This window comes from Eleutherodactylus coqui, chromosome 5 (assembly GCF_035609145.1).
Source record: "Eleutherodactylus coqui strain aEleCoq1 chromosome 5, aEleCoq1.hap1, whole genome shotgun sequence".
NCBI lineage: Eukaryota > Metazoa > Chordata > Amphibia > Anura > Eleutherodactylidae > Eleutherodactylus > Eleutherodactylus coqui.
The window spans coordinates 139,876,182-139,892,925 of NC_089841.1; the positions used below are offsets into that span (position 1 = coordinate 139,876,182).

Consider the following 16,744-nt stretch of genomic DNA (forward strand, 5'->3'; position numbering starts at 1 on the left):
ACATATAGGCATTCCGGCTCTGTATGTTATCCTGCGGCATATTTTCCCACAGATGTTGCAGCTAGGCCTCTAGATCCTGCACACTCATAGGTTGCTAAAAGCTGGCATTCCAGCTGGTCCCATAAATGATCAACGATAAATTTGCCAACTGTGCGCAGACCAAAAAAGTGTGGTAACCTGGTGGAGGCATTCCTGGGAAACCCTTGCTCTGTGTAAGGCCTCATGTCCACGGGGAAAATCAGGCCCGCTACGGATTCTCCATGGAGAATCCGTAGCGGGTCCCTTCTGCCCCGCGGACATGAGCGCTGAAAATAAGAATAAATCAGAATAAACTTACCTCCCGCACGCTCCGGATCCTTCCTTCGCTGCCGCGTCATCTTCTCTGCGTCGCGGCCGGATCTTCTTTCTTCGGCCCAGCGGATGCGCAGGATGACGTCGGTGACGTGCCCCGCACATGCGCCGGTCCGAAGCAAAATGATCCGGCGGCGACTGAGAGAAGATGGCGCCGCGGCGAAGAGAAGAAACGGAGCGGGTGAGTAAAATCTGATTTTTGTCTCCCGCGGATCCGGACGGCTTCCATAGGCTTCAATAGAAGCCCGCGGGAGCTGTCCCCGCTGGAGACCCGCATGAAAATGGAGCATGGTCCAGATTTTTTCATGCTCCATTTTTTTTAAAATCACTTTTATTGACCATCCGCGGGTATTTATCTACCCGCGGGTGGTCAATGCATCCCTATGGGGCGCGGATCCGCGTGCAGGAGAAGAGTTAAAATCCGCTGTGGATTTTAATTCTTCTTTTGCCCGTGGACATGAGGCCTTAGTATTATCCTGCTGAAAAATGCCTATTGGAAGCCCTGCTATGAGAGGTAACACTTGTGACCACATGATTTCCTGCACATGTTGCTGAGCTGTTATTGTACTAGGGGTGACCTACTGTCAGAGGCGAAATAATAGCAGTGAGGAGTCAATTTGGTAAGTCGTTAATTCTGTGGAATAAGAGGTGTTAATTTTGGGCCTTACTTAAGGTAGGACTGTGGCAAATGTTGCACATGTTGTTTATGGTGCATTTCCTACTGAAATACTGGTGAAAATGGGTTGTTCCAGACATTGTACTAGTGAAGGATGTACTTTCATAAAAAAGTTGATTGGAGTGGGAAAAACAAGCAGTGCAGCAAATTATAGGCTAGTCAGCTAAAATTATCTCAAATGCCTTGAAGTTAGAACCTAAAACTGAAAGACAGGGAAGGAAGCGGGGAACTAGTGTTCAAATGAATTGAAGAAAAGCCAAAATGGCAATGATCACCTTCAGAAAGATCAGAGGAGATCTGAACTTACCAGCGAGTACTCCTATAATAAGAAAACAATTAGTGAAGCTAAGTTACCAACAAGAACTCCCTGCATAGTCCCTTTGTTGAAAAAAAGACTGTCTTGAATAGGTTAAAATTTGCAAAAGAAAACATTGACTGGCCAATAGAGAAATGGCGCAACATTTTGTGGACTATTGAAAGCTAAATTGTTCTTTTTGGGTCTAAAGACCATAGATAGTATGTCAGACGACTCCCGAGCACTGAATTGAAGCCACAGTACACGGTGAAGACAGCAAAGCATCGAGGTGCAAAAATCATGATATGGGGATGTTTCTCATACCATGGTGTCGGGCCTATTTATCGCATATGAGAAATTATTGGAGTACTCCTTTTAATTTGGAATCGGCAATAAAGCTACCAGGATCTGAGTTCTCTCATGTGTCCAAATTAATTAACCATGATCAGAGAAAGAACAAGAGACATCAAATGTGTGAAGTCACTACTGTCATCTTTCAGAGTGACCAATTTATTGTTCACTTTATTAATCATGCAAAACAAAGAAAGACATAGTGTACAATCACGGGAGACAACTCCCTAAAAGTTGCAAATCATCAAAAAATGTTGGTGCCGATGAACAGATGTATAATGTGACATGTGTTTACATTATCTTACACTTATAAGAGTCAAAGAATTTGGATACAATGACTAAAAATGGTCTCCAGCAAATGTTCAAACTCCCCCATTAAAAAGGATAGCTCAGTCAGGTGTGTTCTGCTTTGAGAACTTCAGACTAAGCTATATTAACCTTTTTTGAATAACAAGTGTAACACAGATCATCTTAATACTTTCCCTCCTTTTGACTGCACTTTTATTCCCAAACTACGTACTTTCCATGGGCTAGTCCCACAGGGAAAACTTCAGTGCTGCGCCTTCCTAGAGCTAGCCTCCAGGGAAGACTTATTGTCACCCTGTTCCCCAATTTTGAGAGCTCAGGGTTAGAGAAACTTTGAGCATTGGATGACGCAGATTATAGTTGTGACAGGGAGTGAACATCTTCATGTGGGTGTTCCCTAGAACGTACAACTTTGGTAACTCATTTGATTTGCTTTAATTACCATTAAGATTTTAAATACAGCATAAACAGCTAAGTATAGCACTAATATCTGGAATAAAGCTGGATAATCAGTGGCTTCTACGGATTTGTCCTACATTTGCATAAGCATATAGCTTAAAAGCAAAGATATTTAAACATTGTTTTCTCATCTTATAATTCTAATAAATGCCTCAGTTCTTGTGCAATCAATCTTCCAGCTGTGTACCCTTTGACGAGTAATGGCAGGCCTAATGACCCTCATCCTTCAGCGAATGAGGATATAGGTCTTATGGTTGTCCACGGGAAAAGACGGCTTCACTCCATAAGATTACCATAACAGACACACTCTCAGACCGCCTTAGGCTTTCGTCTTAAGATATAATGTACATTTGGCTGTGTCTCTTTGTCCGAGATGAGTCGACTTACAAAGAGGAGAGGTGCTTGTAAGTATCAGACTGGCATAATTGACAGGTGTACTGCTATGAAAAGCAAAACAAGGTGTAAATATTTCTAGTATACAACTGATTATCAATTTAACAGAGCTGCAGCCTTAGCAGCTTCATTCGCTCTCGTGTTTCCTTTCGCCTCTGGAGTGATCTTTTTGGTGTGAGCCTGGACTTTGATGACTGCAACCTGTTTGGATAGAATTAGTGCCAACAAGAAGTCGAATACAGCTTCTGCATTTCTGATTGGCTTGCCCAAGGACCCCACAAAGCTTCTACTATGCTAATGTGTCCATAATTGTGGCCGATGCTCAAAGAGTACCTGGATCTTGTGTGCACCTTACAGTCTTACCTCCAGCCATCTTGCATGTCTCAATGAGTGCCCTCAGCTCCACCTCCTAGGCTGACATCCTATTCGGGAGTGGTTGTCATAGTAGTACTTCACGTTGCATGGCCAATGCATAGCCTTTCTTGAATGACTCGTCTTTGTAATATCTGAAGCCATAGCTTGACAAAGGCTACAGTGGGTAGCTGAAACGTCGCTATCTTTTAACGATATATGAGCCAATAAAGACACATCTTTGGATGTTTTAATATCAGCTCTTGCACCAGAGTTTGCTGTCCTGCATTGCTGCTTTTTCCTGGAATAACATTTGGAGGGTGAAAAAGGCGAGTGCTGCAGCTTTCCTATTTCTTGTGTGACGCAGCAGCAGCTATGGCACTAATACAATAAAGGAGCCAGCATCTAGATGTACAGCATTAAACCACCTAACTGTGGCTTGAAACATGACACCTTCAAAAAATACTATGTACATGATAGTTTTACTATAATCTACATAGTACTTTGGCAATTCAGTGTATACATCATACTTGACAAATATGACACAGGTCTTTATTTATTGTCAGACATTTAATCCAAGCAAGTAGTGTTAGTCACTCACACATAATGGGATGTGCAGTATATATAAATAATTTCTTTGACACATATTCAGTATTAACTTTTTAAACACTCATGTTTGTTACTCAGATTGAAAATGTTAGGCCTGGGTCACATCTGCACTGGTCACATCCAGTCTTTGGCATATCCATCTTTTGGCACTACTGGAATGTCCATTTGGCAAAGTGATTGAGCATGACCTCCACTGGGTCATCTCTTTGTCCATCAGGTATTATTTACTCATCCCAGACAAGCTGCTGCTGCAATATCGTTTTCTGAATGATTTTTTAATGGTAAACTCCCTAAAGTCTTTTAATCCACTAATGCGGAATTAAGCTAATTCAGAATCCCTGTTGTAATGTAATTCTCTGAATGACTACGTAATGGAAATTTCCCTGAACTCTTTTAATCTATTAGTCCAGAGTCATCAACTGTGTGAAGTCACTGCTGTTCTCTTTCTGAATTACCAATTCAGTGTTAGCTTTATTAATAATGCAAAACAGAATAAAGAAAGACATTGTGTCCAATCACAATAGACAACTCTCCAAAAGTTGCAAATCATTACAGAGTCTTCCTGCTGACAAATGAGTACATAATGTGACATGCTTACATTATCTTACACTGATAATAGTAAAATAATTTGGATACAATGACTAAATATGCTCTCCATGAAACACTCCAACTCCCCCACTACTGAGGATAGCTTAGTGTGGTTTGTGCTGCTTTAAGAGCTTCAGACTAAGCTATATTAACCTTTTTAAATAATGCAGATCATCTTAATACCTTCACAAGATCATGGATCAGTTTGAATATATTAAAATACTTGAGGAGATCATGTTCCCTACACCGAAGAAGAAATGCCCCAGAAATGGGTATTTCAACACAACAATGGCCCGAAACATACCAGTAAGTGAATAGCATCTTGGTTACAGGCAAACAGGATTGAGATAATGGAGTGGACAACCCAATCCTCTGACCTCAATCCCATAGAGAACTGGTGGGGTAACATAAAAAATGTGGTTTATGAGACAAAACCAAAAAAATGCAGAACTAGGGAATGTAGTACAATCTTCCTTTATGGGAATACCTGTTCAGAGGTGCCAGAAGCTGTTGGACTCCATGCAGCACAGATGTCAAGCAGTTCTCAGGAACGGTGGTTGTGCCACTAATTATAAGTTCAGTAATTCAAAGTTAAGTGAAATCTTAAACAGTTTTTTTCCATTTGTACATTACATTTTTAAGTTTTTTTTATAGAGAAATATTGGCACTGTTATTTTTTTGAACAGCTAAAAATTCCTTTTTCTCTACTTTATGTAAATGATTACACAAACTGGATACATTTTGTTATTTTTATTTGGAATTGAATTTGTAGTATTGCCAGTGCATTTATGATGATTTATAATGATTTTGTATATTTTTTGCTTTTCCAAATTCATTGCTGTTTTCTTAACACTACTGTATACATATTTTCTATGTATATTTTTCTGGAATATGCTTATACTTAATGTTTTTGCTTTTTTTAGGGCTGATGAAGTTGGCATGATAATGACCAATCTTGAAAAAGCTCACCGAGTAAGTACTGTGCTAGTTTTATTGTTAGTTGGGGTTCTGTATGTGGCAGAGTTTTCCTCTGATTCGTGCCATATATGTCGATTATGTGGCAGTTGAGTATTACAAGATTTACTACAAGCTCTGCAAGCTATATACATATGCTAAGCTGTGCACCTTTGAATGTGTGCATAGAGGGCTGTATTTACAGGTGGTACTGATGTAGGCACATCTAAATACCCCACATTTAAGGCTGGGATTAAACTGCATTTTACTGTATGCCCAGCCTTTCTGTCCCAGGATCTCGTAAGAATCACCGAAAATGGCATTCAGACAGAACCTCTGAAGAAATCATAGGCTTGAATTAGTCAAACGGAGGTCAGCAGCACTAAGGTTACACAAACATAATAAACTAATCAATGTAAAGTGATGCCGCCCTCCATACAAAGATCGCTGAAAAGCCCATACTTATTGATACAAGGATACATGCACCTGCTCTAGTGTCTTTGTATCAATAAGTATGACCTTTTTCAGTGATTTTTCATGGGTTTGATCCCCTTTAGTGATTTGTTTGCATTGCAAGTGTAGTGACTTGCAACACCTTTGATGCATGTTGCAAGCCTGCGTATTTTGGCCAAAATATCAACTAATGCCTCGTATTTATTTGCAGAAGTAGTCTGGCCCTGAGATACTGGGGGAGCCCAGGGTGTCAATACTTTTTGTGGTTTGGGTAGAATGTGTGGGACTGCCAGATCTAATAGTATGAGCAAGACCAATAGGCTGTAAACCTTATCGATGTGCAAGCTGCCACCCCCTGCCCACCAATAAATGATAGGGGGGTGTTTGTTGATCACTATTTTGCACTTGTACTACCGTACCTCCACCATATGGCATGTTTCCATTCTGCATGCTGCTGAGAACTGGTGTTTTGTACCAGTCCTTGTATAGTATATATCTATAACCTAAACCACTTCCTTCTTTAACAGATATCAGACAATGAATAAAGAGCAGCCATAAGGAAATCAAGATCCTCACTGCTGCTTTATGAGGAATGCTGCTGTATAAATTGAGCAGGACTGGCATGTACTGACAGTCATTGCAGCAGTACCTCTGCTTTCCTAAGGGCTCCTGCTCACGGGCGGATATTTGCTGCAGAATCTGCAGTCGTTGTCCGCACCGCGAATCTGCAGCATATACTGCCCTTTACTTACTATGTCGATCCGTTGCTTCCTCCACACGAGCAGAAAACAACTGTGATTTCCACTCACGGAGGAAAAATCGCAGCATGCTCCATTTTTGTGCGGATTCCACATGGACAGCTTCCATTGAAGTTAATAGAAGCCATCCAATCCACGGCCTGTCACAAAAAATGTGGGGAAAAAAATCTGTACTGCGCATGTGCGACGGCGATCCATCTGCAGTACAGATTCTCCGGTGACAGAGCAGGTACGCATGCATCCCCCTGCGGGATACCGCATGCGGAATCCGGCTCTGCAGTGTGCAGGGGGCCTAACTCATAAAGGTGTAGTCTGTTACCATGGAGATGCATAGTTCTGTATGACAGCTGTACACACAATACAAGGGAAGTTTCTAATTAAGACCTATTGCAAAGTTCATTCATTTTTCATTTAAGTGGCATTGGGATAATAGAAAGAAATTGGCTCTGAATATTATCATTACCTTTAAGGTATTGTAGAGCTACAACGATGACTGTAAATTTAAAAAAAAATTAAAATGTGATATAAAATTAAAAAATGTCTTTATTTCACGAGACATTTCGGGTTTATTCAAAAATGGCAGATTTGTCGTACAACTCTCTGTGACTGAAGTCTGTTTTGTTCAGCTAAATGGGGTTGCTTCTCCAGCACACAGATTTCTGCAAGTCCCATTCAGATGAAAAAATTAGCTGTGTGTCAATACTCCCTAATGTTTTTTTTTATAGTTAAATATAACAGTTGCTTATTTTATAGATAAGATGAAAATTGCATGTGGACAGAGTATATGGGTTCAACAAACACGTGGAATTGGAAATACTAGTAAAACACTAAAACCTAGTTGTTTACAGTAAAATAAAGACTCTAGTTTCATATTTTCCCCTAAAAGTGGTTTTCCACCAAAGACATTTATCACCTATGCATAGGATAGATGATAAATATTTGGTTGCTGGAAGTCAGACCACCAAGATCCGCAGAAGAACATATTTTAGTCCCCCTAGTGAATGGAGCAACTACAGCTCTATTCACTGCCTTTGGAGATGCCAAGTGATGCACTTGATTATTCTTCTCAGTTCTATAAAAGCGAATAGAGAAGAGGCATGCATGCACACCACTGCTCCATTCACTAGGGGAACCTGGGACCGCTGTTCTCATGATCTTTAGGGGTCCTAGCTGTCAGACCCGCGGCGACCATACATTTGTTACCTATCCTGTGGTGCTAAATGCCTTTAGCGGAAAAAATGCTTTAAAGGGCCACTCCGGCAAAGACACGTTTCCATCTCTGCCCCATCATCTGATGGCCTGTAACATTCTGGAGGTCTCCTCTATGTATTCCAGTCACTTCCCTGCAGTGTAGCCCCCTTATAAGCCACCATCTTGATGCTGAAAGATTTTGGTTTCACTTTCACATCTATCCCAAGATGCATCAGCACAGCTATACCATTTTCATTCTGAAATTTAATTATCATTATCTCCTATAGTCTTCTAAATAAGCCACAGACCTTAAGTATACAGTCAGGAGGATGAGCTGTGATCTCCTCTATCATAGCTGTGTGATCATCATCAGTAACTGAGACAGGAATGACTGTGCCCCCCTGCAGCCAGGTCTTGCGTAAAAGCATCACACAGACTGAAAAATTGACTAGAAAACAACACATAACTTCAAACAGATCTGAGCTGGTCAGAACTGAGATCACATGACCATCTGAGGAGAAGTACTCCTAGAGTCTCAGATAGAGAGAAATGACTAACCAAGGTAGCACTGGCTTACTTATATATACTGGGGGGATAGCTGGATAAGGAATGAATAAAAAGAACACCGGAGTGGCCCTTTAGGAAGAGCTTGCAGCTCCATATTATCTGTGAATGTCTGAGGGCCCTTTTACACGGAACGGTTATCATAAAAAAAGAAAAATTCACTTGCTGGATCATTCAAATTTGAATGATAATTGTTCACTGTTAACATGGCCAACGATTGAATGACAAACGATAACGTGTTCGCTTATCGCTCATTTTATGCAAAAATAAAAATCATCGTTTGCTCATTCGCTGAACATTCGGTTTAATCACTGATTGGTCAGCCATTCTCATTCACTGATACAGTGAACTGAGTGATAGTGTTAAAAGAAAAAGAAGATTTTTTCTGTGTGTTTAAACTGACCGCCCGAGTAAACTGTGTCATCGTTTGCTCATTCGCTTGGGCGGCCGATTTCTCGCTCCGAGTAAAAGTACCCTGACTTGTGTTGATTTTTGCCATCTATTTTCCCTGTCTTTTACAGAGAGCAGAAGCTGCTCAGAGGGAGGTTGAAAGTCTCAGGGAGCAATTATCATCTGTAAATAATTCCATTAGACTGACCTGTTGTTCTCCGCAAAGATCTGCTGCTCTAAGTTCTTCTGTGAGTGTTTGTTCTAGGAGCTCTGTAGTTTCAATGCTATATACCTAAATATCTATTTGTACAGACCTTATAAATGGACTGTAGTGGCCTCAACTTTGTGTAGGCCTTCCTAATGGCCCCTTTACATGGGACAATTATCATTCAGGCCCCTGTGGGTATTTGAACGATAATTGTCCCATGTAAACGCATGCAGCAACTGAGCGAGAGTTGTTCAGTCGTTCATTGTCTGCATGCAGAAAACTAAACGAGCCGTCATTCAGTGTAACAGCAGTCATTCACTTTTGAACAGCTGTTTTCTTACTGTGAATGGAGGCGGGCGGCGGTAGAATGCTCCCCGGTCCGCCTCTGTTCCGGCAGCACTGTATGCGATGCCAACGATACTCACAGCACAGGAGCGAGTGTCACTAGGACTTGTGTTGGGCATCATTTGTCCGACAGCCCATCCTGTTTAACCCCTTGAGTGGCGGGTTTCCTACCACCCTGTCGTGCCCACCAGGGCAGGTTTTTTAAAATGGTCTAATCATTGAATTTCAACTAATTTTGCAGTTGCGTCTCAAGAGCCATAACTTTTTCATTTTTCCATTGACATGGCCATATGAGGGCTTGTTTTTTGCGGGACAAGTTGTGATTTTTTAAACAGGGGGGAGGAAAAAAAGAAATGGGGAAAAAAGAAAAAAAGGGGCCATGTCATTAAGGGGTTAAATAATGTATTAACTTCCTTCTCTGGGTCATTACGACATATGGATACCACATGTGTGATTGTATTTTTGATTTTTTACAAAGTAAAGGGAGACAAGTGTTTTTATAATTTTTTTTTATAATTTGTAACTTTTTTTTTTTTTAATTTTTTTTTTAATTTTAATTTTTTGTCCCTTTAGGGGACTTCCACAGGGACCCATCAGGACCCCCTGATCACATTCCGGGGGTCCGATGGGGACAGCCCTTTACATGCTGCAGTGACAGCCCTTTACATGCTGCAGTCACATAGACTGCAGCATGTAAAGGGTTAACACAGCAGAGATCGGAGGTTTTCTCTGATCTCTGCTGTAAGAGCAGGTGCCTGCTTGTCCTCTGACAGCCAAGCACCAGCTCTCCCTGCCACAGAGACCATCGGCTTGCTTCTGACAAGGCGATGGTCTCTATGGCAACCTGTAAACAAAGCAGATTGCCGGCACATCGGCAATATCTTCTGCTGGTTTTTCAAAGTCCTGCACTGCTCTATGTGGGTCTGTGCAGGCAGAGCACACTGTCACAGCTTGTGGCATTGTGCTCTGCAGCTCCCATAGTGATACATAGCCCGGAAATCTTCCGGGCTATGTCACTATGGGCAGAGGAGCTCGTCCCGGAAAATTTCCGGGCGTGCCACTCAAGGGGTTAAAAGGACATTAAAGGATTGTTCATGACCCGGGTATGCTAGACTCACCAGCTACCCCTTGCTACCTTCAATAATAAACTGAGACCAAAATTTTGTTGGATATTTTTGGCCACAGCAGCCATTTTATGTAACAAAATAACATTACAAAATAAACTCTTTTAATTACGGAGAGGACGCCCTTGGAGAGACAACCAAAAAATAGGGGTCTGGTGCTTCTCACTTAAAACCGAACCTTGCTTCCAACCGTACACCAGGCTCGAAGACAACACTAGCTGCCTCCACTGGGAGGCTAGAAGATTAAAAATTGATCCAGGCCACCCGGGATCCCTTCCCTGGCCTTTCCCAATGCACCAGACCCAACCATGATGAACCAACAGGGTGGAAAGTCTTACAGGTGAGGCCGTACCCACCAAAACTCCCTCCAACTAATATAAAAAACCCACCTCTAAGGACCCCTTCACCTGCTAACAGGCTGCTATGACATGAACCTCAACATTATTAGCCATTATCCTCTACCTTCCTAAAAATCTCCGTAATCTCCTCTTATCCATCCTTTCTCTTCTCTGTATAGAGGGTGGGCGCGGCTCTTCTCTCTTTTCTGCTATAAATGGCACCCTGGCCTAAACAGCCCCCCTTTTAACTCTTTCTATCTCCTTCCCCCAATCCTTACTCCACCAGTCCCATCTCATCCTTTCCACTATCCCCACGCCCCCTCTTCTAACTCATTCATTCTTTACATTTAACCCCTTATACGCCTATTCTGCTCCCTTGCAACCCTGTGATGCAGGGCCTCCCCTTATGGGCCCCCTGGGCTCCGATTCAGCCCTGTACTTTACTTCAGGAGACAAACAGATCCTGTAATTTCTATAGGCACTTATTCATACTCACACAGGCAGCTCAAACAATAAGGGTTCTTTTAGATGTAGGTATGTGCTCTCGCAGACAAGTTCCAATTGACTAGATTGTTGCTTGTCTATCATGCCTTTAGACAACCCAATTCAGAGTCATTCAAATACTCGTTCATCGGTTGATCGGCTCATTTATGTGAGCATAAAGATGTTCATTGATCAATGGTACATTGTACTTTATCTCAACTGGTTGTAAGCTGCTCATACACATTAGATAAAAGTGGGCTAAACCCACCGATTCCATTGGAATTTCAACATGCCCAATCCTTTGTTCCCAGTGGGTTATAAGGTAGAGCCAGAGCCAAGCATGCATGCTTGTGTTGGAGTTAGGTGACAGCTATTGCTTGTGTATGGCCAGCTTAGCTTAAGATAACTAACGTTCTCTGAGAATTTGAATATACTGAAAAGCTACAATGGAAAATCAATCATGTTTTCAGCATACCATTTTTTGGGGTTCCCCATTACACTACTCTCCTGTGTAATCATTTAGAGCAGTGGTTTCCAAACTTTTTTTAGCCATGGGGCCCCTTTTAAAGTAAAAGTTTCTCGTAGAACCCCACGGAGGGTGTGGCCAGGGATGAGGTTTGAGGCGTGGCTTATCACAACATACTTTTTACCTCTGTCGTGTCCCGTTTGTTGGCCCCAGTAGTAATAGTGTCCCCCACAGTGGCCTCAGTAGTTATAGTGACCCCCTAAATTAGTGGCCCCAGTAGTATTAGTGTCCCCTGTATTGGCCCCAGTAGTAATAGTGTCCCCTATATTGGCCCCAGGAGTAATAGTGACTCCTATTGCATCCTCAGTAGTAATAGAGTCCCCTATATTGGCCCCAGTAGTAATAGTGACCCCCCTATATTGGCGACCTGAGTAGTAATAGTGTCCCCTATATTGTCCTAAGTTGTAACAGTGTCCCCTATATTGGCCCTAATAGTAATAGTGACCTCTATTGTGGCCCCAGTAGTAATAGGCTCCCCCATTGCAGCCCCAGTAGTGATAGAACCCCCCCCCCCATTGCCGCCCCAGTAGTAATAGGGTCCCCCATTGCCACCACAATAGTGATAGGGTCCCCCATTGTGGCCCCAGTAGTAATAGGGTCCCTTATTGCTGCCCCAGTAGTATTAGGGTTCCCTGATGCTGCTATGCTCTTCAGATGCAGGGAGAGGTTTAGCAGTGTAGATTACAATAGGGGCGATTGGGATGGCCGTGGGCCCTTTTGGAGTCTTGGGCCTGGGGCAACTGCCCCAATCACCCCTATTTATAATCTGCCGGAGTCAGCTCATGTGATCCATGTAGCTATGCCGACCACAGGTCCTGCACGCTCATTTCCTCAGTATAGGATTTACAGAAACCGCTACAGGGGTGAATAGAGCAGGGACCTAGACCCTCCGTCGCAGCCCCTGACAATCACTTGCGGAGCCTCAAGGGCTTTGAGGAGCACACTTTGAGAAACCCTGATCTAGAGTGATACCACTATGGTAAGCAACTAATGGCCACTGCAGTCATATAACAAGTCCTCACTATAGATGAAACATCATGTACCAAAAATGCTCTTGCCACAGCCTGTGAAGTTTAGATAAAAAAAGGTGGTGCAGCTGCCTTATGTGAACATAACTTTACAGTTTGTCAGTACCATTATACCGCCAAGCTAATGGAGGTAAACTAAACAGCCTCACAATGGCTGTAAAAATAGTTTGCCATATATGCCCCTTTATCAACTTTTCAGAGGAGGGTGAGGTGGCTAATTTAGTGTGCCCAATTATGCGTTCTAGTTGAACCTACTAGTTAAGACGTTCTAACCAAGCCTTAGGGAGCCTGTACAGATGATATCTAAACCTACAACATAGTTGATACAAAGAGTGCAAACTGTCCCAAACTTCATAGAAGATTACATTAAAGGATTATTCCCACTATGGACATTTATGACATATCTACAAGATATCCACATGTCTGGCTATTTCCATAGCTCCCATGGAAATCAATAGAGATATAAGCACATATTACAATCGCTTCTTCATATATAGCCACATGGATGCAGCAATTGATGGCTATTCCAACAGGCAAAATGGGAGTTGGGGATCACCCTTTCTAGAAGTAGGTGCAGGCTGCAGAAGTGGGACCACCACCCATCAGACATTTATGGCATATCCTGTGGATATCCCATAAATGTCTTCAATGGGAATACCCCTTAAAAGGGGTTGTGCCAAGATGGCATTCCATGTTCATATGCCCTTTTAGGGTACATGACAGCGGCGTGTCGCACTCAGGAACCCCCCTCTACGGCCATAAGTGAGAGCCAGTCTGTAAAAGCGGCTCCTGTCCAAACGGACCATGTGCTATCCTTGTATTAGATCCAGTTGTGTGAATGGCCATTCTGTAATCCTACATTTGACTGCTGCAGAGGATATGTTTTGCAAGCTGTGGCTTCCCCTAGCAGTTAGCTGTTTGACCCATGCCCCCCATTCTGAAAGGGGTTATGCATGTTGGCATAACCCCTCTAATGATCCAAGACAGCTTTTAAGATTGGCATGGCAGCGTTTTCTGGTAAGCTCCGCAGATCAGTTTGCAGCACTCTACTTTGTTAAACCTGCTAGTAATAGCAGCTATTACCTATGCCACATTTTCTGTTGTTTTGCTCAGCAAATGTCTGTACTCAGAGAAAATAACATTATTCTTAATCTCCAGGGTAACTCGAGTAGGCATGTTCTTGTTTTTGTTTCTCCAGAGAAGTTAACAGGATTATCCTAATGGTATCTGACGTTTATATTAATTGGTCTCTGTGAGTCAAAGCATCATAACAGGTGTTTTTTTTTTCTTATATTTTATTTTTTAGGACAAAAGTGGCTTCTCAGTATGTTCTGGATCTCATTTAGAATCAGCATTAGCTTCTAAAGACAGAGAAATTTTAAGACTCCTTAAGGATATTCAGCATCTCCAGAACGCTATACAAGAATTGGAAGAATCTTCATCTAATCAAATAGCTGAACTAGAACAACAACTTCTCGTCAAAACTGAGGCCATAGAGGTGCAAACATTACGCATCCTAGGAGGCTAAGCTGCCACTAAATCTCTCAACTCAAACTGACAGTGCAGTTAAAGATTGTAAATACACTCATTGTAAAAAAAAATCAAGAACTTAGAAGGAGTTGTCTGTATCGAATGAAACTTTCTGTGTGCGATTGTAATGTTGATATAAGTAAGTGATTACAATATCAAAGCACAAGGATAATTTATTGTGGAAAACTGAACCCTTGAAGGGAGGACCTAATACCCTGTTGTACCGCCTCTAGCTTGGATACAAGATATGATACGGGTGGGCATGGAGGCATACAGGTTCTGTATGGTATCCTGTGGCACATAAGCCCGCATTTGCTATAACCCCTAGATCATACAAACTTGTAGGCTTCCTAAGTTGGTGTTCCAGGTAGCCCCATAAATGTTCTGCTGGTGATAAAACTGGTAAGCGGGCAGCCACGGAAGTGTGGTAATTTTGTGGAGGCTTCCTGTGACCCGCTTGCTGTGTGCAGCTGAGCATTATCCTGCTGATAAACGCTTCTCGGAAGCCGCTATGAGAGGAACACATGTAGCTGCAGGATGTCCTGAACATATCGCTGAGCTGTCATTGTCCCTCGCACCATTACTCTAGGCCATCACACCAGCATTGGGACAGTGTGCCACTCCACAGCAAAGGCAGGATTGAGTCCTTCACCCCTAGGTCTCCAGACACGAACACAGCTACCGTCAGTGCCAAAACTAAACATGGATTCATAACTGAAGACAACCCAGTTCCACTCCGTAGCAGTCCAGTGTCATTGTTCATGACACCACTGGAAACAGCTGTGACAGTGGATGAGTGTCAAAGTCAGTAAACATAATGAGTGCCATGAGACCAAAATGTCCTGCAGCCGAGTGCCTGTAACAATTGTGCCACATGTCTCTAGATGGTGGACAATGAACCTGTTGGAACTGCTCGTCTTTGTTGGACGATCAGCTGATCCTCTCAGCTGGTGTTCTGTTTAGGATGTCCTGAGACCGGTTGCCCTTTGTGCATGCCCTTACACATCCACTGGTCCCAACTCATCCTAACAGTCTGGTCAGAATGGCCCAGGTGGCAGGCAAATTGTTGATACGACCATCCAGCTTCTCACATTCCAATAATCCACCTCTGCCCCCTCAAACTCTGTTAACTGGGTGAAATCTCTTTGATTACATCGTAGAGTCATGTTGAGAGGTCAACAAGCTCTACACGTGTGAAAAAAGGTCCACTACAAACAAGTAGCCTCTGAGAGCCTTTTTATAGACCAAGGGTAGAACTACCAATCACGACGCAACTCTAATCATTTGCATATCTACCTGACTGTAGTAAAATGACAACTCTTTCTAGGTGCTTGATTATTTTTTTGCCGAAGAGTGTACAATTGCAGGAGCAGTGCATACTGTACCTGCCAGTCCTGGCTCCTGAGATCAGTGTACTACTACTCTAGTGTTCCAAAGAGTTCCAGTTTTATATAGCTAATGCTTAATTACATATAATGAATAGTTATACAACTTCTAATCTGATATAGGGTTGACTTATTAAGACTGGCTTTGATACTGCCATTGGACCAAAAACCACCACATTTATTAAAAGGTGCATTTTGTTCTCATCTTAAAACTACAACATGAAATCTATGCCTACTATAATGAGTCGTAGATTTGTGTCACTTTTTGCACCACTTTGAAACTTTTTGAACATGGTAAATTCCCACTCATTTGCAAAAAGGTGTACGTTTTATCGCAAATGCAACAACTTTTTTAATGCCACAAAACTGGCACAAATCGAGTAATAAATTTGCCCTTTACTTGTCAGTTTCTCACCATTTTCAAGATATTTATTTCCTGCTTATCTTCTCATAGAAGAGCAAAATCTAGTTGTGTAGCAGGACATGGTGCTGTGAGAAGGACCAATGTCTCTAGCTATGCATGACTGCTCGTATTTACTCATCACGCTGCCATGTGTAGACTAGCCTTCCAACCTCTTATACAAAAATACTGTGTGTTTCGAGCTCAAATATAAGGGAAGGGAGGTGCAATGTTAAAGTATACGGACTATTGCATGTAAAACACATAAGAGCTGACCTGTACCCAATATACCGTATTCTCCAATTTCGATTCTTTTGCAGAAACTGGAAGACAAGTTGCAAAGTCAGTCAGATTACGAAGAAATTAAGACGGAGCTAAGGTGAGCTTCATACCCCCCTCTCTAGGTCTGCTCTCTATCAGTCTGATTAATAATGTGCCATGGGGAACACTTCACGCTCCCAGGTTTATAATGCAATAAATAAGACGGCAGTGTCACTGGGGGTTGTTTATACCTATTACAGTGCTGTATATATTTACCCTTCCGTCGTGTGCAAAATACATATCCATCTGTTATTCCATAAGACCAGATATAAATCTACGGGAAGTGTGAACAGAATAGTCACCCAAAGCTTTTATCATCTTTATTTACATCCGCAAAGGGCATCTGCGCAGTTTCGTAGGATTATTT

At 42.3% G+C, this 16,744-nt stretch overlaps 1 protein-coding gene across 4 annotated transcripts in view; it reads left to right on the plus strand.

Moving 5' to 3' along the window:
• Positions 1-16,744, plus strand: part of CUX2 (cut like homeobox 2) — a 372,532-nt gene that overhangs the window by 322,404 nt on the left and 33,384 nt on the right. For 2 of the 4 annotated variants that reach the window (XM_066603238.1, XM_066603239.1), the window contains exons 9-12: positions 5,303-5,351; positions 8,821-8,937; positions 14,048-14,239; positions 16,377-16,435. In XM_066603238.1, the coding sequence (XP_066459335.1) occupies positions 5,303-5,351; positions 8,821-8,937; positions 14,048-14,239; positions 16,377-16,435 (417 nt within the window). The remainder of the gene's footprint in view (positions 1-5,302; positions 5,352-8,820; positions 8,938-14,047; positions 14,240-16,376; positions 16,436-16,744) is intronic. The other 2 variants (XM_066603240.1, XM_066603241.1) reach the window with 2 other exon arrangements.